General features: G+C 44.9%; 1 protein-coding gene across 3 annotated transcripts in view; it reads left to right on the forward strand.

The window, feature by feature from the left end:
* Nucleotides 1-27,142, forward strand: part of LOC117356327 (ATP-dependent 6-phosphofructokinase, muscle type-like) — a 240,359-nt gene that overhangs the window by 73,696 nt on the left and 139,521 nt on the right. For all 3 annotated transcript variants that reach the window (XM_033935393.1, XM_033935395.1, XM_033935394.1), the window contains 2 exons: nucleotides 17,765-17,954; nucleotides 23,810-23,975. In XM_033935393.1, the coding sequence (XP_033791284.1) occupies nucleotides 17,765-17,954; nucleotides 23,810-23,975 (356 nt within the window). The remainder of the gene's footprint in view (nucleotides 1-17,764; nucleotides 17,955-23,809; nucleotides 23,976-27,142) is intronic.

The following is a 27,142-nucleotide window of genomic DNA, read 5'->3' on the forward strand; positions in this document are numbered from 1 at the left end:
AGAAGCTGCGAAGCGGTGTTCTCGCTGTGGTAAGCGAAGGACACTGCTAGGTCTGTGCTCAGCCGGGTGTTCAGATACACCGGCAGAGGCTTCTCAGGCAGCAGAAGTGGCTCATTCCCGCGTTGGGGAAGCGCAAGTGATTTCCCCTTCCCTCGCGGTTGAGTCGGCCAGACAACAAACTACTGGGACGGAGGAGGGGAAGCCAGCGGAGGTAGTGGCGTCAGGGACGCTGGGAGGAGCCGCGGGTCCGCTCCTCTGTTCGGATCAGACTGGGTTGGCTGGATTTGGGCTAACTTCGTTTTCGCCAGAGTTTGTTATGTTAATGCACCGAGCTTTTATGTTACAAGGCTCTCAGCCTGCTCAGCCGGTGCCTATGAGTGTGTCGGAGCGTCCGGTTCCATCTACTTCCACTTCTGGGTGTGCTAGCAAACCTTTGTGTGCGGCTGCGGTTCTTGCGGTTTCTCCCAGGAACTCACGGGTAGCAAAAAAGCGCAGACTCGCAGCCGCGGACGAGGGAGATACTATTCCAGTCTCCCCGTTATCTCTTCCGGACTCCCTTGAAGAGGGTGAGGTATTGGACTTGGAAGATCCCCCGGGTAGGGAAGTAGATGATCCGTCCGCTCTACGTCTTTTTCATAGGGAAGAACTTTCTTCATTAATTTCTAAAGCGTTGCAAGGCTTAAACATCTCGCAAGATGATGCTGCTAATTCTGGTTCCGCCAATCCCCTTATGACAGGGACGCGAAAGCCACCTAGGTCCTTCCCAGTGCATGAGGCTATGCAGGAACTTATCACGGCGCAGTGGGACACGCCGGAGGCAAGTCTGAGGGTAGCAAAGGCCATGCGGCTATTGTACCCGGTTGCTCAGAATGAACTTGAGAGATTTCAATTACCCAGGGTTGACGCGCTGGTGGCCGCAGTTACCAAAAAGACTACCTTACCGGTTGAAGGGGGAGTTGCTCTAAAGGATACTCAGGACAGGAAGATTGAATCTTCTCTGAAAATGTCCTTCGAAGTAGCTGCGGTCACTCTACAGGCCGCGATTTGTAGTTCATATGCGGCACGAGCGTGTCTGCAGTGGTCTCAGTTAATGACTGATAATTTAATGGAGTCTGGAGGTTCGGTTCCAGTAGAACTGGCTGATTTGGAGTCAGGTCTGGCATATTTAGCAGATGCTTTATATGATATTATTCGGGCTTCCTCAAAACAAATGTCTCTTGCGGTGGTTTCTCGTAGGTCTTTATGGCTCCGTAATTGGGCGGCAGATGCAGCGTCTAAACTCCGGCTCATAAAGCTCCCTTTTAAAGGCCGTTTGCTTTTTGGGGAAGATTTAGATAAATTAGTTAAGGATTTTGGGGATACCAAAACCCAACGGTTGCCGGAAGATAGGCCTAGACCCCCGTTGAAATCCTCCACCTCGAGACAGCGTTTCCGGGATGTTAGAAGATATCGGACAGGTAAACCGGGTTTTAGGTCCACGTATGGTTCCTTCCCTTCTTCAAGGCCTAGGTTTCCGCAGAAAAGTTCCTTTCGTGCAGCAAAACCTCCTTCAGCTCAGTCAGCCCGTGCCCCAGCAAATCGATCTTCACAATGACGGGGTCTTGGCTCCCTCCGCTATTCCCTTAGGGGGAAGACTGTCGGCTTTTGTAGCGGAGTGGGCCAATATCACGTCGGATCAGTGGGTGCTAGAAATTATTCGAGACGGTTACAAGTTAGAGTTCTCCTCTCCCGTCGCCGATTCTTTCTTGGTGTCCCCATGCAATGGGGTAACCAAAAGGGACTCGGTACGAATGACTCTTCAGGTACTTCTGGATCTGGGGGCGGTGGTGCCGGTGCCACAGGAAGAAGTGGGCCTCGGCAGATATTCCATTTACTTCATTGTGCCAAAGAAAGGGGGGTCGTTCAGACCGGTGCTGGATCTCAAACGAGTCAACGAATTTCTCAGTATCCGTCATTTTCGGATGGAGACAGTTCGGTCTGTCATTGCGGCAGTGAGGCCTGGGGAGTTCCTCACTTCCCTCGATCTCAAGGAGGCGTACCTCCACATTCCGATTTGGCCCCCGCATCAGAGGTTTTTGCGGTTTGCGATCCTAGGCCAGCATTTTCAATTTCGGGCGATGCCCTTTGGTCTGGCAACAGCTCCTCGCACTTTTTCAAAGGTGATGGTGGTTGTGGCAGCATGTCTCCGCAAGGAGGGGATTCGAGTTCACCCTTACTTAGACGATTGGTTGATCCGCGCCTCTTCAAGGCAGGAAAGTTTGTCGGTGACTCAGAGAGTGATTTCTCTCCTTCAGTCTTTGGGGTGGATCATCAACTTTCCCAAGAGTTCGCTGTCCCCGTCCCAGTCCTTAGTGCATTTAGGGGTGATGTTCGATACTTGTCGGGGAAAGGTGTTTCTACCCCGAGAGCGGGGAGAGAAGTTACAGTCTCAGGTTCGTCTACTTCTCGAATCCCCGAGACCTCGGGTTTGGGATTATGTACAGGTTCTAGGCTCGATGGTGGCGGCTCTAGAGGTGGTACCCTGGGCTCGGTTCCACATGAGGCCGTTGCAAATGTCTCTTCTTTCACGGTGGTCCCCAGCGTCCCAGGATTACGATCAGTGTCTCCAGTGGACTCCTCGAGCGGCTTCCAGCATGCAGTGGTGGCTCAACGAGTTCAATCTTTTTCGGGGCATGCCGTTAGCGACGCCGGATTGGGTCGTAATCACGACAGATGCCAGTCTTCGGGGCTGGGGGGCTCAGTGCCTCCAAGCATCGATCCAGGGGGTTTGGTCCTCGGTAGAGGCCCAGTGGTCGATCAATATGCTGGAGTTGAGGGCTATCAGACTGGCGCTTCTGGCATTTCAGTCCAGGATTCAGGACCGTCCAACCAGGATCTTTTCGGACAGCGTCACAGCAGTGGCGTATATCAATCGGCAGGGGGGTACCCGGAGTCCTCAGTTAGCCGAAGAGGCAATGATGCTGTTTCAATGGGCAGAGACGCATGTTCCTCTCCTCTCGGCGGCATACATTGCGGGTCACGAAAATATTCAGGCAGACTTCCTCAGCAGAAATCGTCTCGATCCAGGGGAGTGGGAGCTGTCCGCTCAGGCGTTCGATATGCTAGTCCTAAAGTGGGGGCTCCCGGAGATAGATCTCATGGCCTCGTCTCGCAATGCAAAGCTGCCTCGGTTCTTCAGCAGACGCAAGGAACCGAACTCGGAGGGGGTAGACGCATTGACTCTCCCTTGGCCTCCAAATTCCCTCCTATACATATTTCCTCCTTGGCCGATGATAAGTCGAGTGTTACAACGCATCGCTCTCTTTCAGGGACAGGTGATCCTGGTAGCTCCAGATTGGCCACGTCGTCCGTGGTACGCGGATCTGATGCAACTATATGCGGGCGATCGTTTGAAATTTCAAGTGACTCGGGACTTACTAACTCAGGGTCCAATCTCCATAGAAGATCCGTCCCACTTTGGTCTTACGGCCTGGCTATTGAACGGTCGCGGCTGAGGAATAGAGGTTATTCGGAGCAGGTTATTGCCATGCTTCTTCAAGCAAAGAAGATTTCCACGTCTACCTCCTATGCTAGAGTCTGGAAAGTTTTTGACTCGTGGTGTGGGAGGCATGGGATTTCGCCCTTTCGGGCGTCTTTATCGGCTATTCTTTCCTTTCTGCAAGAGGGAGTAGCTAAAGGGTTGGCCTATAATTCTCTGAAGGTTCAGGTAGCGGCCATTGCTTGTTACAGGGGCCGGATTTCTCGTTTGGCGCTGGCATCACAGCCCGACGTAGTCCAATTTTTAAAAGGAGTTCACCATATCAGACCTCCTGTGAAGAGACCGTGTCCCTCATGGAGTCTTAAGCTGGTCCTTGGGAGGTTACGAATGGTGCCTTTTGAGCCTTTATCCATGGCTACGCTGAAAGATGTCACTTTGAAAACAGTGTTTTTGGTGGCTATGGCGTCGGCAAGACGGGTGTCTGAATTGCAGGCGCTATCTTGTAGGGATCCTTTTTTGCGGATTTCGGATGCTGGTGTATCGGTTCGAACGGTACCGTCCTTCTTGCCGAAAGTGGTGTCTTCCTTTCATATGAACCAGTGTTTATTCCTCCCGGCCTTTCGGAAGGAAGATTGGGGGGAGCAGTACTCGTTGTTGCGTCTCCTGGATGTGCGCCGGATGATTCTACATTATTTGGGGGTGACTAACGACTTTCGTCGGTCGGATCACCTCTTTGTATTGTTCGCGGGGAAAAACAAAGGAATGGCCGCGTCGAAAGCTTCCATTGTGCGTTGGGTCAAGGAGACGATTGCTTCGGCTTATTTGTTGACAGGGAAGCAAGTGCCAGAGCAACTTCGTGCTCATTCGACTCGGGCTTTAGCTACGTTGTGGGCGGAGTCCGGGGGTCTTTCCTTGGAGGAGATTTGCAGGGCGGCTACTTGGTCGTCGGGAAATACCTTTTCAAAGCATTACCGGTTAGATGTGGCAGCCCGTGAGGAGGTTAGTTTTGGCGCTTCAGTGATTGCGGAGGCGGCATTAGCTTCCCACCCGATTTGAGTTTTGCTTTGCTACATCCCACTTGTCTGGATTCATCTGCTGCTTTGCTAAGGAAGGTAAAATTATGTTCTCACCTGTTAATTTTCTTTCCTTTAGAAGCAGCAGATGAATCCAGAGCCCCACCCTTTAAGTTCAATATCTATATAGGTGTTCAGGGGCAGTCTTTGTTTATTTTCCAATTGGGTTATTGTTGGTAGTTGTATTCAGTAATGTCTCATTGTTGCATTTGATACTGGAAAGAAGTTTTTTAAGATGCTCATTCTCCTATCTCGGGATGCTTGGGCAAGGAGCATAACTGAATGGACAGAGAGAATACCAGGCTATAAGGCCAACGGTTAATCAGTTTCTCTATCTCCACCTGCTGGTCGATGTGAGCTATTCCCACTTGTCTGGATTCATCTGCTGCTTCTAAAGGAAAGAAAATTAACAGGTGAGAACATAATTTTACCATCTGTTTGATGACATCCTCAAGGCTTACCTCTATTGTCGACAGTTTTTCTACTTGATCTCCATCTAAGATCTCTTCGGGTTCTGGTACATTGGATGTGTCCTTGTTTGTAAAGACTGACGAGAAGAACTTGTTTAACCTATCAGCTACCTCTTTTTCCTCCTTTACCACTCCCTTTCTGTCTCCATCATCCAACGGTCCTACTTCCTCCCTCGCCGGTTGCTTTCCTTTAACGTATCTGAAGAACGATTTGAAATTTCTTGCTTCCCCGGCTAGTCTCTCTTCGTATTCTCTTTTTGCCCTCCTAACCACTCGGTGACATTCTTTTTGGTGTTTCCTGTGTTCCTTCCAGTTTTCCCCGGTTTGGTCCTTTTTCCATTGTCAGAATGATTTTTTCTTGTCTCCTATCGCTTTCTTCACTTCATTGGTTATCCATACCGGGTCTTTGTTTGAATTTTTTTTTCTTGCACCCTTTTCTAAACCTGAGGATGTACAGATTTTGTGCTTCTTGCACCGTGTCCTTGAATAGGGACCAGGCTTTCTCCACGGTCTCTGCTTTTCTTGAGCTGTTTCTGAGTTTCTTCTCACCATTGCTCTCATAGCATCGTAGTTCCCTTTCTTGAAGTTGAGTGTTGTCGCTATGGTCCTATTCACTTTTGATGTTCCTACTTCTAATTTGTACTGGATCATGTTGTGATCGCTGTTTCCTAATGGTCCTACTACTACCTTTGCAGGTCCCCCTAGCCCAGGGATCTCAAAGTCCCTCCTTGAGGGCCGCAATCCAGTCAGGTTTTCAGGATTTCCCCAATGAATATGCATGAGACCTATGTGCATGCACTGCTTTCAATGCATATTCATTGGGGAAATCCTGAAAACCCGACTGGATTGCGGCCCTCAAGGAGGGACTTTGAGATCCCTGCCCTAGCCCGTTGAGGATTAGGTCGAGAGTGGCATTCCCTCTCGTTGGTTCCTTGACGAGCTGTTCCATGAAACAGTCCCTCACAGCCTGTAGGAATTTTGTTTTCCTCGCGCAGTTGGAGTGTCCAATACTCCAGTCTATCTCGGGGTAGTTAAAGTCCCCTATAACCATCACATTTCCGTTTTTGAATTCCCGCTTCAATTCTGCTTCCAGTAATTTATAGTTTGCTTCTGTTTGTCCAGGTGGACGATAGTACAGTCCCAATCTTATGTCAACTCCATTTCTTCCTGGTAATTTAACCCATAATGATTCCAATCCTTCCGCCTGTGTTGCCGTATCCACTCTGGTTGAGTGAAGGGTGTCCTTTATATATAGTGCTATTCCTCCACTCTTCTTGTGAGTCCTGTCTCTTCTATAGAGTTTGTACCCTGGCAGTACTGTGTCCCATTTATTTTCCTCATTCCACCATGTTTCCGTGATTCCAATGATGTCTAGGTCATCTTTTTTGGCTGTGACTTCCAGTTCTCCCATTTTGGCCTTTAGGCTCCTCCCATTTGCGTACATGCAAATTAAGTCCTGGTTTTTCCTTTTTCCTGCTGTTTTTCCTTGTGATTTGCTCCTCTTGCCGTCCCCCTCATGAGCTGCCAGCCCCTGATTTCTGTTCCTTTCTTCCTCTTTCTTTGGCACGTCGTTTTTGTCCGCAATCTGTCTCCTCATTTTCACCTGTTCTTCTAGCTCCTGCTGCTTGCTCTTCTTTTTGTTCTCCAGTTTCTCTTGTTCCTTTGACTCCTGTAGTTCGTCTTGCGTTTCTTCCCAGCATTTTTCCCGCTCAGTATCTTCTTTGGATACTTTCGTCCGAACCGTCGACGTCAGGTCGACTGTCGGCTTTCCCCTTCTTAGTTTAAAGTCTGGTCTATTCCTCTCTTGACATTGTTTGCTAGCAGTCTCATTCCTGCCTTGCTCAGGTGTAGTCCGTCCCTCCTGAAGAGCTTGTTCTTCCCCAAAAAAGTTGTCCAGTTCCTCACAAAGTGGAAACCTTCTTCTTCGCACCATCTCCTCAGCCATGCGTTTATTGCTTGTAGTTCAGACTGCCTCTTCACAGCTGCCCTTGGTACTGGCAGGATCTCTGAGAATGCTGTCTTCTGTGTCCTCAGCTTCAGTTTCCTTCCCAGGATCTTGAACTGTTCAGTTAGCGTAGTCCTGCTATAATTTCTCCTGTTGACATCATTTGTTCCAACATGGATTATCACTTCCGTCTCGGCTCCTTCCAGGATCCTCTCGATTCTGTCGGTGATGTCCTTCGTTCTTGCTCCTGGGAGACAGGTCACTAGCCAGTCTTCTCTCCCTCCTGCTATGTGACTGTCCACTTCTCTCAGGATTGAGTCTCCCACTATGATTGCAGATTTCCCCTTTTTTAGCTTCCTCATTGGTCTCAAGTCTGTATTCTCAGTGTGGTTCAGTACTTCAGTGTGGTTCAGTACTTCTCCTTCTCCTATAGTCATGTTTTCCCAAAGTCAATAACATATCACTACAAAACTAATACATCCATTAAAAAAAGTGTTACTGTATTTTTGGACCCTTTTCCTTATATTTGAAACACGGTCCCTACAAATTGATACTATATGTTCTTCCTTTAGAAAACTGGGATTCTTTTTGTTTTTTTAGATGAATCTACTAGGTTTCCTCAAATGAATACACGTTGAAGCAAATACACACAAACATATAACCCCCCATAATAACTGAAACGGGGATATACTAAGTCTACACACAAACTAAATGACAAAATTTATCCAAAGGTAACTACGAGGTATACCTTTCTACACCAATGAAGAACACCCTTCATACTAGCAACTTCTTCATACTTGCAGACTAAACATATCATATTCCACTGCCTGACCAGACTCTACCACCTGCCAGCCTATCCTTTACCAAGTTTATTAGGTAAATGGGGCAGTATCTTCCGATTAGGATGGAGTTTTAATAGAACCCACTGCAGAATTCAGAGAGGCATTCGACTTCAAGGAGTTGCCCAAATATTGCCTGAAGGGTCCTCTACACAACCTTATGATAGAGGCCTTGCCCAAATGCTGTGAATCCCCCCTTCATATACCAGTAGCTCCAAAGAGGTTGGATTCCATGTACAAAAGTCATTTAGCTCGACACGGTTTACAAGAACTTAAATAGTAGGTAGAGAAGAAGAAAAGGGTTTACATGAACTTATGTGTATAAGGGAGGAGAAAAAGGGGGGGAGGGTAGAGTTACAATTTGATGAAAAGCCAGGTTTTCAGTTGTTTGCGGAATATTTGAAGGGAGCCCAGGTACCGCAATGGGATGGTGAGGTCATTCCAAAGATCTGTGATTTTGAAGAGAAGGGATTTTCCCAGTTTGCCTGCATAGTGGATGCCGCGTGGAGCGGGGAAGGCTAGTTTATACCTTTGGGCAGTTCTGGAAGGGACTGGAGGAGTTGAAAGATAGCGGGATAAGAGGAGGGAGGATGCTGTGAATGATCTTAAAAGCCAGGCAGGAACATTTGAAATGGATTCTGGAGATTATTAGGAGCCAGTGAAGTTTGGCAAGGAGTGAGGAGGCATGGTCAGATTTGCGTTTTGAGAAGATCAGTTTGGCAGCAGTATTCTGGATTAGTTGGAGTCTTAGAAGACTTTTTTTTTGATAGATTTAAGTAGATGGCGTTGCAGTAATCTAGTTTGGAGAGGATGATGGATTGGACAAGGATGGCAAAGTGTTGTTGGCTGAAGTAAGATCTAACTTTCCTCAGCATGTGGAGGCTGAAAAAGCATGATTTTGCCAAGGAGCTGAGGTGGGGAAATAACTGCCAACACCACATTAAAAAAAAAAAAATTTTATATTGGATTCACCCCCTTAACTATACTGTTCCTTCGGGTTTTTGCAGTCCAAATACATGACCTTGCATTTCTTAGCATTAAATTTACACAAAAGTACCTATTATGAAACTATGTATGCATAAAAAGTGGGCACACAACAAGACTGTGCCTACTTTTATCTGTGATGAAATGATTAAATAATAGGGAATAGTTGTTTAACCTTTTAAACACTATAGCAGGAGGGATGCTCCATGAGACTAACAGCCAGAAATTTGAAAACAAATGATAAAATGTGGTTTTTCCTGCAGTGCATAGTTAAGCTGTGGAACCTGTTGCTGGAGGCTGGTTAAGGTGACTAGAATAGCAGCTAATAATCTTTTTGGAAAAGTCTATAACAAATTATTAACCAGATAGACCCATGAAGCCAGTTCTTATCCCTGGGAATGAGAAAGAGATCATTTTTGAGGGACTGCCAGATACTTGTGATCCAGACTGGTCGTTGCCCAGAGACATGATGCTGGGTTTAGTGGACCTCAATGTGACTCAACATGGCTTTTATTATGTTTATTGGAACTTTTTATACCCTCAATACAGCCAATGCATATCTGTGATAGCCCTTAGGGTAGCGGTCTTCATTGATTTTTAATCTAGGGCCACTTTGGATTCTAATGAGCTGAAGGAGATCCACCAAATATCTTTCCATACGGGGCCATGATGCTGCTGATCAGTCTGTGTCAATGACATCCATCCCCACCAGCCCATCTTTAAATTTCATTGGGGGAGGGGGTATCCTTGTTGTGAGACTTTTCAAATGCATTCTCTTTTGTCTGTTGAGAAATACCTTGTCCTTGAAGCTTGTAACTCTTCCCCCATCCACTTTCTGTCCTGGGTAGAGAGGCAGAGTAACAGATAAAACAGACAATGGGGGCAATCCCAGAGGCCTCTGGGAGCCACCATTGACCTCGATCCTTATATTGAAGAACATTGCCATAAGGAAATCTTGCTTCACCGATTTGCTTCATTTCTTTGAAGCAGTGAATGAACATGTGGATAAAGGTGAGCAGGTTGATGTAGTGAATCTAGATTTTCAGAAAACTTTTGACAAAGTTCCTCTTGAGAGACTCCTGAGAAAATTTAAAAAGTCATAGGATAGGAAGCAATGTCCTGTTATGGATTCGAAATTGGACAAAAAACAAGAGTAGGATTAAATGGCCATTTTTCTCAATGGAAGAGGATAAATACTGTAGTGGAATGCCAGAGGGTTCTGTACTGGGACCAGTGCTATTTAACTTATCTAATATAATAAAACGCTAGACACGCATGCGTACTCAGATCTGCGTGATCTGAAATCCCTGATCCGTGAGATGTATGTCCTTGGCTTTGCAGACGTGCGCATGCGTGAGTCCCGAGCCTTACTGCTTCCCAGCTGCATTGCTTGCCAGCCGCAACCGTTGCACTCCCTGCTCTCCAGATCGCGGTGTACAGACCGGTAGGGCACTGGGAGCTAGGGAGAAAGCAAGGGCTCAATCTTCGTCGTTGTCTTCGCCCCTCCCCCCCCAATCCCCGTTGAGCCTCCCACCCGATTTTCTCTTCTCGCGGTCTGGCCAGCTACTTACCGCCGCCGCCACCCCCTTCCCTTCCCGCGGTCGACAAACCTCTTGGCTCCAGCAGCGGCCGCAGCACTGTAAACACGCTGCTTCGCGGCCTCTACTACCTTGATTTGCTCTTCCGTTTCTCTGATGACGTCATCAGGGACACGGAAGAGCAAATCGGAGCAGTAGAGGCCACGAAACAGCGTGTTTACAGTGCTGCGGCCGCTGCTGGAGCCAAGAGGTTTGTCGACCGCGGGAAGGGAAGGGGGTGGCGGCAAAGGCAAGGGACTAGGGGAGCTGGCCAGACCGCGAGAAGAGAAAATCGGGTGGGCCACGAAGAGGCAGGGAGGAACTGGGAAGAAGGAAGAGGGAGGAAGAGGGAAAGGGGCCTGCTTTGGGGGAGGGGTGTGCTTGGAGGCACACAGCTTTGCTTGGGGGGAGACAGAAGGGGGGCCACGGAGAGACAGGGAGGAACTGGAGCTGGAGAGGGAAAGGGGCCTGCTTTGGGGGAGGGGTGTGCTTGGAGACAGACAGCTTTGCTTGGGGGGGGGACAAAATGGGGGGCCACGGAGACACAGTCAGGGAGGAACTGGAGGGGCAGAGGGAAAGGGGGTCTGCTTTGGGGGAGGGGTGTGCTGGGAGGTAGATAGCTTTGCTTGGGGGGGGACAAAATGGGGGGCCACGGAGAGACAGTCAGGGAGGAATTGGAGGGGTAGAGGGAAAGGGGTCTGCTTTGGGGGGGAGGAGTGTGCTGGGAGGCAGACAGCTTTGCTTGGGAGGGGAGACAGAAGGGGGACCACGGAGACACTGTCAGGGAGGAATTGGAAGGGTAGAGGGAAAGGGGGCTGCTTCGGGGGGAGGGGTGTGCTGGGAGGCAGATTATTTTGCTTAGGATGGGAAGACAGTAGGGGGGCTACGGAGAGACAGTTAGGGAGGAACTGGAGGGGGAGAGGGAAAGGGGGCTGCTTTCTAGCACCCGTTAATGTAACAGGCTTAAAGACTAGTTTATAAATAATCTGGAAATTTGAACAAGTGAGGTCATTAAATTTCCAGATGACACAAAACTATTCAAAGTTGTCAAAATACATGAGGACTGTGAAAAATTGCAGGAAGACTTTAGGAAATTGGAAGACTGGGCATACAAATTGCTAATGAAATTTAATGTGGACATATGCAAAGTGATGCATATTGGGAAGAATTATCCAAATCATATTTACCTGATGCTAGGGTCCACCTTAGGAATCAATACCCAAGAAAAAGATCTGAGGTTTTATTGTAGACACTACACTGAAATCCTTTGTCCAGTGTGTGTTGGCAGCCAGAAGAACAAACAGGATGCTAGGAATTATTAGGAAAGGGATGGTAAATAAGACTAAAAATATTACAATATAATGCTCCATGGTGCGACTTCATCTTGAGTATTGCATTCAGTTTTGGTCACCATAGTTCAAAAAGATATAGCAAAATTTAAAAAGGTTCAATGAAGTATGACCAAAATGGGGATGGAACTTAGCTTGTATGAGGAAAGGCTAAAGAGATTAGGGCTCTTCAGCTTGGAAAAGAAACAGCTGAGGGGGAATATGATTGAGGTATAAAAAATCCTGAGTGATTTAAAAGTGAATCAGCTTTTCACTTTCTAAAAGTACAAAAACCATGGGACAGAGAAATACTTAAAAAAATACGAAGACATTTTTTTTTTCACTCAAAGAATAGTTAAGCTCTGAAACATTGCCAGAGGAAGTGGTAACAGTGGTTAGCGTATCTGGATTTAAGAAGGGGCTAGACAAGTTCCTGGAGGAAAAGTCCATAGTCTGCTACTGAGACAGATCAGTAGCAGGGAATGTTGTTACTTCTGAGTTTCTGTCAGGTACTTGTGATCTGGATTGGCCACTGTTGAAACAGGATACTGGGCTAGATGGACCATTTCTTTGAACCAGTATGGCTATTTATGTAGGTTATAGTTTGGGCAGAGCTAAGGCAAAGTTGCAATGTATGCACACATTGTATGAAAAATACCTGTCATTTTCAGAACAGTTACATATTTGTGCAAGAGGCTATGTGCAGTACGAAGAAATAATTGTGCAAGCCTTCTTTATAAAGGCATTCAGATGTGTGTTTCTTTCATAAAACAGACACCTTTATGGATATTTTACATAGGTGCTCTGTTATGAAATTCCCCGCACGTTATTTTCTTGTATACAACCTGCAAGCCCAAAAGTTATCGAAGTGGTGTACATTTAGCAACTGTAGGCATTAGAATAGTCCCTAGCTAATGAGCACCAGCTGGTAGATGTGGTCTAAGATGTAAGTTGAAAATGGATTCAACAAAATATAAATACTCAGCTCTCTTGCTGAAAATATTATTGTTCCTACAAACTGGAGTTTGGCTGGCACCTAATCTCTAATAAATCATACTTTAATGGTCAAGGAAAGGTTGCCACTAGTTGTGATTAATTGACCTTCCAATCTGGAGAAGGAGAGATCTTGCAGGAGGAGTGGGGTCACACTCTTTGGCTGGTAACTGGGATGTGTCCTTCACAGTCTGAAAATAATTACTGGCTAAACCTGGGTGCTCTCTTTATACAAGTAGTCTTTGACTTACTACCTATCCAAGTTACGAATGTTCGACCTTACAAAGCAACTTCTGCTTTCCGAAGTCTCGCAACACAGCGTGATAACATACGCAGGGGTGTTGCCCCACGTGAGTTGTTTTGGTGATTTCATGCAATAAAAATGACAACGAAGAGGAAATTGTCTCTGTCCACTCCTCAGCCTTCCAAAAAGGAAAGAAAGGCCATAGATCTGGACACCAAAATGATGATAATAAAACAGTTTGAAAGAGGAAAGAAAGTGAATGCAATCGCATGTGATCTAAAGTTATCACACTCTACTGTGTCTACTATTATAAAGGACAAAAATAGAATCCGTGAAGCTGTGAAAGGTTCTGCATCTTTGCGGTCAACAGTGATTACGAAGCAACATACTGGGCCCATCCATGAAATGGAGAAATTGTTAAACATTTGGATGGAAGATCAGATTCAAAAGCGGACTCCCTTAAGCCTTTTTACAGTATAATCAAAGGCTAGAAGTCTGTTTGGGACTTTAAAGGAACGTGCTGGAGAAGACTACAGTCAAGAATTTGTGGCAAGTACTGGTTGGTTTAAGACAGTGGTCTCAAACACGCGGCTCGCGGGCCGCATGCGGCTCCCCAGGGATTATTTTGCGGCCCGCAATCTGTCCTTGACTAAAGCAGGGGTCTCCAATCTACTTCCCTTCCAACTGCCCTCCCCCAAGCCACCACAATCGGGAAACAGGCCAGCGCCCAAGGTCTTACCTCTCCCTGCTTATCTTCCCCAGCTCAGAGCCAACCAATTCTCGCCACTCGACGTCAATTCTAACGTCAGGGAGGAAGTTCCGGGCCAGCCAATCGCTGCCTGGCTGGCCCGAAAGTTCCTTCCCGATGTTAGAATTGATGTCGGGTGGCGAGAATTGGTCTGCCCCGCGCTGGGGAAGATAAGCGGGGAGAGTTAAGACCTCGGCGCGACCTGTTCCCTGATTGCGGTGGTGGCGGCCTGTTCCCTGATTGCGGCGGTGGCAGCTTGTTCCCCGATGGTAATGGCTTGGGGGAGGGCAGGGAGAAGTAAAGAAAGAAAGGGGAGACAGGGAGACAGAAAGAAAGGAGACAGGACACAGACAGAAAGGGGCATGGAGACAGAAAGAAAGGGGGCACGGAGAGAGAGAGAGAGAGAGAAAGAAAGGAGGAGGCAGGGTGAAAGAAATAAAAAGTTGGGGGAGGGAAGGAGACAGATGCCAGACCAGAGGAAAGGAAGGAAGGAGGGAGAGAAAGGAAAGAAAGATGTCAGACCATGGAAATAGGGATAGAAGAAGAGAAAGATAAAAGGGAAGGTAAGACATGGAAACGTAGATTTTGAAAAGAAAGCAGAAAAATTGAATATTAAGTTAATGCCAAAGATGGATGCAAGGCAGAAAGTGAAGACGGAGAGAAAAACAGTCAATGGACAAGAAGGCCCTGGAAACATAGTTAAATGCACAGAAAAATAAAGTCACCAGACAACAAAGGTAGGGAAAATGATTTTATTTTCAATATAGTGATTGAAATGTGTCAGTTTTGAGAAAGGAAAGATATTAAATTTTAAATGTGAGGGCCGCAGAAAAAATAGTTAATGACAATTTTGCATAAAGTAAAACTCTTTATAGTTTATAAATCTTTCCTTTTAACTGTTAAAGGAAAGATTTATAAACTATAAAGAGTTTTACCTCATGCAAAGTTGTCATTTCTTTAATAAGACATTAACTATTTTTTCTGCGGCCCTCCAAGTACCTACAAATCTAAAATGTGGCCCTACTAAGGGTTTGAGTTTGAGACCACTGGTTTAAGAGATTTAAAAATAGATTCCAGTTGCATAATGTTTGGGTGACTGGAGAAGCAGCAAATGCGGATGAGGAAGGAGCTAAAAAGTTTGTTGATAGTTTAGAAGAAATAATCAAAGTGGAGGGTTACCTGGCAGAACAAATTTTTAATGTGGATGAATCAGGGTTATGTTGGAAGCAGATGCTAGGACGCACTTACATCCACAAAGAAGCCAAAAGCATGCCAGGATTTAAAGCACACAAGGATAGACTCACTCTACTGCTTGGAGAGAATATCAATGGGTTCAAGCTGAAGCCCTTATTAATTTACCATTCTGAAAATCCACGTGCATTTAAGAATGTGAACAAGCACACTTTGCCAGTTTATTATAGATCAAGCCGTAATGTCTGGATGAACCAGGCTTTATTTGAGGATTGGTACAGTAATTGTTTTATTCCTCAAGTGAGTAAGTACTGTTTGGAGAAAGGAATCCCCTTCAAAATTTTACTGTTTGATAATGCACCTAGACACATCACTTAGCTGATCTCTATCCCAATGTGAAAGTGTTATTTTTGCCCCCGAACACTACACCACTTAGTCAACCGATGGACCAAGGGGCAATTGCTACTTTGAATGCAAATTATCTCAGAACCACTTTTGCCCAAGCCATAGCTGCTATGGTTGCCTACCCTGAACTATCACTGGAAACTGTATAACATTCTTAAGTGTATAAAAAATCTTGCTACTGCTTAGGACTCAGTGACGGAAAAGTATATGAATGGTGTATGGAAGAAGTGTGTTAAGCGCTATGTGAATACCTTTGCTGGATTTAACAGTGAACAAGAACTTGAGAGTTGTGAAGAAATAATGAAACTGTCACAAGACCTTTCATTGGAATGTGAAATGGAAGATGTTGAGGAGTTGCTAGACCGGGAATCAGGGGAACTTACGAATAAAGAGCTGATAGAATTAGAAGAAAGACTGGCGGAAGAAAAAATGAGAAAATTAGAGAAAAACCAATAGGATGAGGCGCCACAACGAATGTTCACCATAAAGGGATTGTCAGAAGGTTTATCTCTACTGAATAAACTCCTCGCCCATTTTGAAGACATGGACCCAAACATTGAACGATTTGTGAGGATTGAACAGATGACACGTGACACAATTCATCCTTATTGTGAAATTTATGAAGAGAAAAAAACTCCAAACAATTCAGACGAAGCTCACTATGTTTATGAAAAGAGTAACTCCACCCATCACCGGGTCCGCAGCCTCGCTTGAAGAAGGAGATATTGACAATCCGCAGCCAAGCACCAGTGGTGCCATGACTTAAATGTACTTTACTGAACTGTATTTCTTATTTTTGTCTTTTTATCCACAATTGTATTGTTGTTTGACTTAGAAAGAAAAAAAATGTTGTTAACGGATTGCTTTATGATGATTAAAATGATTAAAATATCATTACCCAGTCTAATATTCTTGCTTTAATTTAACATAGGCCGATTTACATCCTGATCCACTTACGACCTAGCAGTTGGAACCAATTGCAGTCGTAAGTCGACGACTACCTGTATTTACAATTTTATTGTGCAATTCTCATTTTCCACCCTGGCTTTATCCTCACTGTACCAACATTGGGCTAGATCAGGGATCTCAAAGTCCCTCCTTGAGGGCCGCAATCCAGTCTGGTTTTCAGGATTTCCCCAATTAATATGCATGAGATCTATGTGCATGCATTGCTTTCAATGCATATTCTTTGGGGAAATCCTGAAAACCCGATTGGATTGAGGCCCTCAAGGAGGGACTTTGAGATCCCTGGGCTAGATGCACTAAATAAAGATAGCGACTCAATCGCTGTTGGCCAATTCTCTGGCTGATTCTCCAGCAGCAATCGATGCACTATCAAGTTTGCATGCAAATGATTTGCATGGAGGTGTAAACGCGACCGATTAATCACTCAGAAAGTGATTGAGACATGCGCAGAGCCCTAAAAGCAGTGTCAAGAGAATAGCCTCCTGTTACTGTTGTTAGGGCACCGTGACCCCCCCCCCCCATATGGCAGCGAAAATGACAACAGGGTACCTACTTCCTCAAGTCAATGTGACTTCCTCCCCCCAGCAGCAATGCGGCAGGAGGGATGCCCACTCCCTCCTGCCACCGGAGGTCCCCCACCACCCAAAAACAATGGCAGGAGGGATGTCCCACCAACCCACCCTGAACCTCCGATATACCTTTTTTTAAAACATTGGAAGCAGGCAGCTCGCAGGAGGCTCCTGCCTCGGCTGCCACTGCCAGTCAGAAATGATGCATCTTCCCCTCCCCGGTGCATCATGTGATGTGTGAGGAGGGACCAAAGATCCTGATTGGTTCAGTCACCTAAGGCCCTTCCTAAGGGGCGGGGCCTTAGGCGTCTGAGCCAATCAGGGCCTTAGGCACCTCCCTCTGTATCCAGAATACTGAGGGAGGAGCCTAAAGCCCTGATTGGTCAAGCCAATCAGGGCCTTAGGCTCCTCCTTCGGTATCCTAAAGCCCTGGTTGGCTCAGATGCCTAAGGCCCCACCCCTTGGGAAGGGTCTTAGGTGAGTGAACCAATCAGGACCTTTGGCCCCTCCCCCATGATGCACGGGGCAGGGAGAGGTGCGGTTTTTTAATATTCGTGGGCTGGCTCTGTCCCTAACCCCCGCGAATATTGATGGAGAAGTGTACATTCTTATAACATTAGACAAAAAGGGAACATCTTTATATTTGAAAAACAAGCATTCATTCCCTATCTGAATCTATGGCAAATTGTACCAGTAATGTGGCTAAAATCTGGACCTCCATATCCGACTTCTCCAGGAAATTAGATAAGTCCAAAGTATCAGCAGATAAATTCAGTTAGTTAGGACTTCGAGCTTTAATTGGTCTAGGTAAGTAATATATTTTGGAAATAGTTGGATATGAGGTATCTGGTACCTTAAGAACTTCATTCAAATGTCTTTTGAACATAACTAAAGCAGTTGTCGGAAATGCCCTTTTATTCTTATTTAGACTTTTTACATTCTTCCTCACTCTAGGGTGGCACAGTGATTGGAAGTGCTAGGTGCCAGGATTTTCGTGCACGAGAAGGACGCTTGAAAGCAGCATGCAATTTGGTGAAGAGGGGAATCACCAACTTGTGTGTGATTGGCGGGGATGGCAGTTTAACCGGAGCAGACACTTTTCGGGCAGAGTGGGGTGGCTTGTTAGAAGATTTACTGAAAGCAGGTAACATGTTGACATTATCTACCAGTGGCATTGTACCAACTAATTATTCCATTCTGTGATGTTCCTTGTACATTTACACAACCTTACAGGTTGGACTCTTCTGAAATCTGGGAGGATACATATTCATTCAGCCAGTAGATATTACAAAGCAAGACCTTTTTTGAGTTTCTACATTTTGGGTGTCCATTGGTTTTTTTTCTAGAGATACCAGGGCCATGCCATATGGGGAAGGGAGATTGCAGCCAAAAAAATTGGGGGTTGAGGCAAACTTTTCCCTAAAATACAATTTCCTAAGATGTGTTTTCAGATCTGGTAATTCACAGCATCAGTCCATTGAACTACTGTTTAATAAGGAGAGTTCAAGAAAGGAAAATAGGAATAAAACCTCTGCAGGAACAATAGAATAAACACCTACAGCATAGATGGGCCAAGAAATGAGGAACAACCAATAGCACACAAAGAACTTTATTGAAGAACCCAGTTGGCCAAGTTTTGGCAATTGTCTGCATCAGGGGGATCATCAGATTTTTCAGAACAAAATTAAAATAATCACATCAGCAAATAGAAAGTCCTCAGCCAGATTGGTAGTACCTTCTCATCAACTGTCATTTTCTATCAACTATGGTTGGTGAAAGAAGGTGCTTCCAATTTGGCTGAGAACTTTATCTGCTGATGTGATTATTTTAAATTTGTTCTGAAAAATCTGATAACCCCCTGATGCAGACAATTGCCAAAACTTGGCCAACTGGGTTCTTCTTCAATAAAGTTCTTTGTGTGCTATTGGTTGTTCCTCATTTCTTGGACCATCTATGCTGTAGGTGTTTATTCTATTGTTCCTGCAGTGGTTTTATTCCTATTTTCCTTTCTTGAACTCTCCTTATTAAACAGTAGCTCAATGGACTGATGCTGTGAATTACCAGATCTGAAAACACATCTTAGGAAATTGTATTTTAGGGAAAAGTTTGCCTCAACCCCCAGGTAGTTGGCAGGGAGGAACTCAATCTGGGCTCCCTCATAATACAAATCTAAAGGGTGTCCACCAGCATTATCCATAATAAGCAACACTTGGAAGTCCATGCCATGGGAGGAGGTTGTGGAGGAGACTAATGTTCTGGGATTCAAACGCAAGTTGGATGCACACCTTCTTGCATATCATATTGAGGGATACGGTAAATCCGGGTCTCCAAAAAGGAGTACCTAAATGGGCCGCCGCATGTGCGGATCGCCGGACTAGATGGACCTCGGTCTGATCCGGTGAGGGCGTTTCTTATGTTCATGAAGGTAATCTTTGGCTTGAGGGATGAAGCACTGGTGAAACCAGTTTGAAGCTAGGATTTTGGGAATCTGGGCCTTTGGGTTGTACATCCAGTGGACTGGCAGCAGGTTTTTAGTTTTGGTTTTGAGGGCTCTAGGTTTTGCTGATTTGTAGATAAGTTCTGGTTTCATCATGTAGCCACCAGCATTGCCACACATAATGAGCGTCACTCTGTCCTTCTGTGCCTTAAACCCTGTAGCTTTGGCTTCGTCCATCATGATGTAAGTCCTGGACGGCATCTTCTTCCAGAATGTCACGATCCTTGCACCGCCCACCTGAAGGGTTAGGCCAAGTGTCCGTTCACTGCCTATCGGGGAATAGGTTGAGTGTCCGTTCCACCACCTCTGCACGATCCCTGCACCGGGCCGAGTGTCCATTTACCGCCTATCGGGGAATAGACCGAATGTCCCTTACTGAGGGTTAGGCACTAGGCCCACATTCCTCTCCTCGAGGGTCGCTCAGGAGCTCTTGCTTCCAAGAACTCTATCTATGCTTTTTCCTGCTGGGAGTCCTTTAATGAATCCCCCCCTGTCAGTTCAGGGTGAGGTCCCTCTTGACCCCTCAAAATGTCCCCCCCCCCAAGGATTGAGGGCTTAACCCAAAGCTCCCTTCCCCATCAGGAGTCCAGTTTAAGGTTCTAGGAATCTCTTTTCTTCACTAATCACCACTTTCAAGTCTGCTACTCGGTTCTTATGCAAATTAGGATGCAAATTAGTTATTCAAGTCCAATGACAAGGTCATTCAGTCTTTACTATTGGACAATAGTATACTCCGGAGTAATAGGAGTAGCTGGTTCCTAACACCACCCACCTAGTCTTCCACTATGACTAGAACCACCCCAATTAGGAACTAGCTGAACCCAGCTACCCCCTCTTTACCCCTGGGTTGTCTATTGCCCATGGGCACTCTGGGTAGGGGTCATTCTGAGGGAGCTGGCCCTCGGGACGGTACTCTGTCACGTGATGGGACGTACACCCCATCACACAGAACAAGCCTGTTTCATCCATGTTGAAAACTTGTTATGGCTTATAGCCCTTCTCCTCTATGATGTCCCTGAAGGTCTTGGGGTACATTTCAGCGGCTTCTTTGTCAGCAGATACTGCCTCTCCATGTAGAGAAATACTTTTAATATTACATTTTTTCTGAAAACAATCAAACCATCCTTTGCTGGCTTGAAAATCTTCAGGCTTTTGTGTTGTAGATGATCCAGGTTGCCATTCTATGGCATCCCTTGCAAACTGCTGGTACAATTTCCTAGCTTTTTCACGGATGATGTTACCGTCCAAGGAGATGTTCTTTTTCTTGCAGTCGGTGATCCACAATGCCAAGGCAGATTCTGTCCTACTGCAGCATAACCTTTTTGTTCTCGGAACATATCCAGCAGCTCAACTTTCTCCTGGAATCTTATACTTCTTCTGGTGCTTTGGTTCATTGCCATAGGCCTTTGAAGGTGCAGGGCATTTGGGTGGCATCTTAGAGCTTTTATCAATAGGATGTTAGAAAATCCTGTAGCCTTGACATACGATACAATTCTATTTAGTACTGCAATGAGATCTCAAAGTCAAATTTCATCAAATAACAACAAACTTTTATTTATAATGACTGGAATAGCAGTACAACAAATTACACACAATTGGAAAAATTGTGACAGATTAAACTATAATTTTTGGTGGAACTCAGTTTGCCATATATATAAAATGGAACATACATTTGCAACACAAAAAGGATATATGGATAAATTCAAAAAGATTTGGGGACCATTAACAAAATATTGTAATAATTAAATATCATTTTCCCATAATAAGAAAATAGTTAAAGAAGAAAGGGAGGGAGGGGATATGGGAGGGGGATTTATACTCTTTATTATAAATAAAATATTATTAATAGATGGTATTTTTTCATGAAAACAATGTAATAAATGGGAAGGGAAAAAGATTCATAATTTAAAAAATAATTGATAAAATCATTACAATATATATGTTGTATAACTTTATAAGAAAAATAATTACAGTTATATGATATATAAAATCATAAGAAATATAAGATAAGAAATGTTATGTATAAAATACATTATAGAAATATCAAGTGTATTATTAAGATAATTGTATGAAAATTTATGACACTTGTTGTTAAATGAAAAAAATCAATAAAAAACTTAAGATGGAAAAAAAAAGAACTTTTACCGGTTCGTGAAACACTCGAATAGCTACACTCTGGCTACTTTCAAAACTCTTGCCAAACCTTTTCAATCATCCTGATTGGCCACTGTGCTTCCAAACATTTTGTATATGTAAATTTAGCTCGCAAGAGATGATTGAAGCACGGGATCTCTATACAGTATGGTTCGGACTCTCAAAGTTAATAGAAATAAAAATGACATTGATGCTGCAGTTCAAACATGTACAGTAAAACTTTCCTTGCCACCATGAAGAAACAACGACCGTACGGTACATGAGGAAGAACGAGGCAGCGATCGGGAGTACAGTATCAGTATGTTTCTTTAATGACAATAAGAGTTAAGAAATAAGAATTACTGTTCAGTATATGGTTCTAAATTAATTCTTGTCAGAAAAATACAAGAAAAACCACGATTGAGTGAGGGAAATTTGCAGATGAAAAAACCGCAAATGACTGGGGTCACAAACTCTGAAACACGAATAAACGGGGGAGCACTGTATTTTGTTCAGTCAAAACTCCTTTGTAAGCAGTTTGGGGTTTTTCAGATAGTTTCCCTGGAACAACACAGTAGTTTTTGTGTGGTTTTTGGGTTGGTTTTTTTTAAGTTCCATGACCATGAAGCACATAGATAGTAGACTCTTGCTGGAAGATGTGGTCAGGACGATTAACTTTGCAGGATTCACAGGATATTTGGGCAAAGTTCTGTAAGAAACACCAATACAAAATAATAGCTAGGTACACCTGGGACTGCCCTTGTTCATCCCTGGAAATAAGCTGTGAGAAACAGATCTGCTTTTTGGGATCTGCAGGGTACTTATGATCTGGTTTGACAACATTAGGAGACAGGACCCTGGGCTCAATGAACCTTGATTTGACGCAACATGGCTTGTCTTAGATTTTTATGTTTAAAAGTTTCTCAAAAAGTCTTTTTTATAAGAAACCAAATATATTTTATCAAACACATTCACAAACCGCTCTCCCCCCCCCCCCCACACACACACAAAAAAAAACATCTGCAGGTTCTTAGCATTAAAATAAAGAACATGAGAAATAATGCATTGGTCAGACTAAAGGTCTATCGAGCCTAGTATTCTGTTTCCACCAACGACCAATCCAGGTCACAAGTATTGAGCAGGATCCCATGAAACTGCTCCATTCTTTGTTGCTTACACCCAAGAATTAGTCTATCTGGCTAATAACTGCTGCAGGCATGTTTGCACCCTTGCACTCTGTATGTAGCCAATTGTCATAGAGAAAATGATCTCTCTTGAAATTTGCCAGTAAGGCCAGTGGTGAGTTTGCAGCTGTTTTTCTTCAAACAGAATAAGGAAAGAGTAATGAATATACATTTGAATATCCCTCTCTCCCAATCTATGCACTAGAGAGTGATGCGAAGACAAAGATTCATCTCCATTCCCTCACTGTCCCTGCAGTGAAGTGCATTTACAAAATCCCATCCCCTCACCATCCCCAGTCTTAATTTTCTTCTCCATATCTCCCTGCTCAAAGCACAAAAATGATTTTATGCAATTTTATGGGCCTAAGACTGATGCTAGAGCTGGCAGCCTATGGGAATCTGCAGGAGGACATTGACTGTAAGTGGGAATAGAACTTGGGGGGGCGGGGGGGGAACTGATATGCAAGGGACGGTGGGAAGGAAGGAAGAACTGTCTCAGGCAGGTGGGAAGGAAAATGGAGGAAAAAATATGCCAGCCGGATACTTCCTCTTCCCTTTTCTATGGGAATACCGCAATAACAATCCCTGTTCTCGCAGCATTACCATGGACCAGTGTACTGTTACTGCGGAATTCACGGGGAACTCTCGAAAATTCTTACTATTACTGCAGTTACTGTGGTATTACCACGGTAACCTTTCCCATGTCACTCTCTACTCTGCACAACTCAGTAATGCTTTTTTAATCATCCTAAAAATACATGTGCTGAGAAAGCCCACACGTATGTATCAGGGAAGGAGGGTGGCATTTTCACCCAGGAGAATAAAGCTGAATAAAGATGACTTTGCTTGAGTAAATTGCTCTGAAAATTCTCCTCTGTATCAGAGATTTGCAACCAGCCCTATTTTGAAGTTACTCCCTGGACAGCCAGGTTTTTAAGATAATCAATAGTGAATATGCATATGAGATCCTGAAAATCCAGCTGGCTAGGAGTAACTCCAGGAAGGGGCTGAAAACCCCAGGTCTTTATTAAAAGTTATATATAGAAGTTGAAGTGATTTAAGTTCTTACAATAGGTCAGCCATACTGAACACATGATCTTCCCTAAATACTTTTTGCTGCATTTCATATTGTAAATGTAGATTTTATACTGCATCTTTTAAACCATACACAAAACATTTCAATAGGCAAGATCACCAAAGAAGAAGCCAAGTCTTCTAGCTTCCTGAATATTGTTGGAATGGTTGGCTCTATTGATAATGATTTCTGTGGCACTGACATGACCATCGGTACAGATTCGGCTCTTCACAGGATAATGGAGATAGTAGATGCCATAACAACCACAGCTCAAAGGTATGCAATCTGTTTGTTTATTCATTTTATTTGATATACCACCCTTCTGGAAACAAGCAGAGTGGTTTACAATTTCAGCTTTCAATGTAAAAACATGAATTAAAACATTTTAAAATTGTAAACATTAAGGACCTGATTCTGTATAGGATGTCTGTCTCGGCGGCCACCTAAGAAGCGGCTGCCATACTGGGACATACTGCAGGTCCATTAAGCCCAGTATCCTGTTTCCAACAGTGGCCAACCCAGATCACAATTTCCTGGCAAGATCTCAAGGAGTAAAACAGATTTTAGGCTACTTATCTTAGGAATAAGCAATGGATTTCCCCATAATGGCTTATATACTTCTCTTTTAGAAAGTTATCCAAACCTTTTTTTAAACCCTGCCAAGCTAATGTTGAGATTATGTTCAAAATTCTGCCTGTTATAATTTAAACCATTTATATTCCAAAGAGTGTGTACATATCCTGCCAGTACTAATGTTAAATATGATTGGGGCCCAGGACAGAAATTTTAGAGGAGATCCTCAAAGACCACTAGCAGGCTGTGCTGTCTTCAGCTTTCAGCAGTCTTAGGACTCTCTGGCCAGAGGGCAGTTGTCTTAATTGCATTCCCCTAACTCCGTCCCTGGCATGTATGATCTTTATATTTTGCACAGTATAAGAGGAAATAGATCTTTCCATTTCTTTGGTGTAGCTTCTTGGAATTTTGATTTAATTTATGTTCTATCATTTTTGGTCGGCTATTATATATTTGGCATTTGTGTTCTGTGTGTGTGACCGAGAGATATTCTGTTAGCATGAATTTTCTATGTCACATTCTGTAGTAATTTGGCTTGTTTAGGTTTCCTGATAATATAGGTAATATTTATGAGGGAGAAAGATTTTATTGATCCTTGTCTGTATTTGTAATTTATAAAACAGTTTTGATTTTAAATTCTTTATTCATTTTTGTATGTTACAACAAGTGCATCAATTAACCTCATATGAACTTAAAGATACACACTTGATTAACTCTCATATAAGCATAAAGTTAAACATTTCATTACAAATGAGATTGAGATTGAGAGCGAGACCAGAAGAATGGCTTTGCGCAAATGCTCAAAGCCATTCCAGCCCAGCCCAGACCAGAAGAAGGAGGATCTCCGATGCACCGCCCAGCCCAGGCCGCGCCAGAAGAGGGAGGATCTTCGGGCACCGGCACTGGTGCCAAGTCGGGTAAAGAAAATGTCATTGACTGCTCGGGGGGGGGGGGGGAAGTAGGATCGCGGTGGAGGGAGGTCAATGCGAGTGGGGGGAGGATGCCAGTTCGCAGGGGGGGGGAAGCCGGATCGCGGGGAGGGGTTTGGAACAGCGTCGGATTCCTCAAGGGGGGGGGCAGAATGGAGCAGCACCGGTAGCCTCAGGGGGGGGAGGAGGTGGAACCAATCAAAGCAGTTTCCTTTACTTCCTATGGGGAAACTTGCTTTGATATACGAGTGTTAAGAGCATGCTTCTGGAACGTATTATGCTCTTAAACCAAGGTACCACTGTACAATGTAGATTTGGAATAGTATGGAGAGGAGCTGAATTTACAACTTTGAAAATAGCCAAGTTTTCAAATGTTTTCGAAATGGTTGGAAAGAGCCCAGATCACGCAGTTGAACAGGAAAATTATTCCACAACTCAGTAATTTTCAAAAGTAGACTTCCCTAATTTGCCAATGTAGATAATGCCTTTCGGACAATTTAAATTTTTGAGTAGATCTGATAATGTCAGATCTTACAGAATTCCAAGTCAAGAGAATTAAAGGAGGAAGGATGCCATGCAAGATCTTAAATGTTAAGCAGGCACATCTATAATAATAATATGCTAAGCGCGCATGCGCACTCTTATCCCGTGTTCCCTGAGTCCTGATCTGTCGGGATGTGGCCGGCAGAGTGCGCATGCGTGCTAAGGCGCATGAAAGGCGGTGCGGAGTGGCGGCTGCCGGGAGGAGGCCGCAGCGGCTTGAGGCGGCTGTTGGGGGAGGGCAGATGCTAACGCCTTCCTGGTCTCCGGAGCCGCGTACTCACTACCTCAATTGCCGGCCGCGATAGCCAGGTCCCGTCTAACCCTAAATATGTGCAGCTCGCTCCACCTAAACTAAACTAAACTTTAAGTTTATATACCGCGTCATCTCCACGGAAGTGGAGCTCGACACGGTTTACAGGAATTAAAAACAAAGAAAGGAACTCCAATGGAAGGAAGAAGGGCTTGGTAAACAGGAAGGAAAGAGGGGACTTAGAATAATGGAGAGGGAGGGGGTAGTTACATTTTGGAGAAAAGCCAGTTTTTCAGATGTTTTCTGAAGTGTTGGAGGGAGGTCGAACTCCGAAGATGGGCAGTAAAGCTGTTCCACAGCTCGGTGATCCTGAAGAGGAGGGATGTTCCAAGTTTTCCAGTATGGGAAATGCCATTTAGAGATGGGAAGGATAGTTTGAATTTCTGAGTGGATCTGGAGGAGTGAGTACTCGAGAGCCAGGATAGTGGGAAGAGATTTGAAGATAAGACAGGCGCATTTGTAGCGAATCCTGAGGGTGACTGGGAGCCAGTGAAGCTTAGACAGAAGCGGGGAGACATGGTCGAATTTGCCTGCGGCAGACACTCACCGCTGCTGCCTGGAGTCTCCGGCACGGTACTGGTTTGCTCTGTGTCGGCGATCAGGGACTCAGAAAGCCACTGTAGCTGTCACCTGTGGAGACTGCCTGCTGGAACAGGGGCCTCCTGCCGCTGCTAAATGCTCTAACGGGTTGCAGAGACCCCGCCCCCGTGCCACGCTCCTTCCCCCTTCTGCCGTGATGCTGGTAAGGAAAGGAGGTAAGGGGTGTTAATGGACAGGGGGGGGCAGAAAAAGGAAGGGAGGCGTACTGCTGGACAGGGGGAGCAGGGATGGACAGGGGAAGAGGTGCTTATGGACGGGGGAAGAAAAAGAAAGGGAGGCCTACTGCTGGACAGGGGGAGCAGGAAAGAGGTGGTGATGGACAGGGGGGAGGTAAAACAAAGGGAGAAGGGCTGCTTCTGGATAAGGGGAGCAGTGAAGGGGTGGTGGTGGACACAGGGAAGGTAAAAGGAAGGGAGAATGGACAGGGGGAGCAGGCAAGGGGTGGTGGTGGACAGCCAAGGAAAAAAAAGACAAAGAAAGAAAGACAG

This window comes from Geotrypetes seraphini, chromosome 3 (assembly GCF_902459505.1).
Source record: "Geotrypetes seraphini chromosome 3, aGeoSer1.1, whole genome shotgun sequence".
Classification (NCBI taxonomy): domain Eukaryota; kingdom Metazoa; phylum Chordata; class Amphibia; order Gymnophiona; family Dermophiidae; genus Geotrypetes; species Geotrypetes seraphini.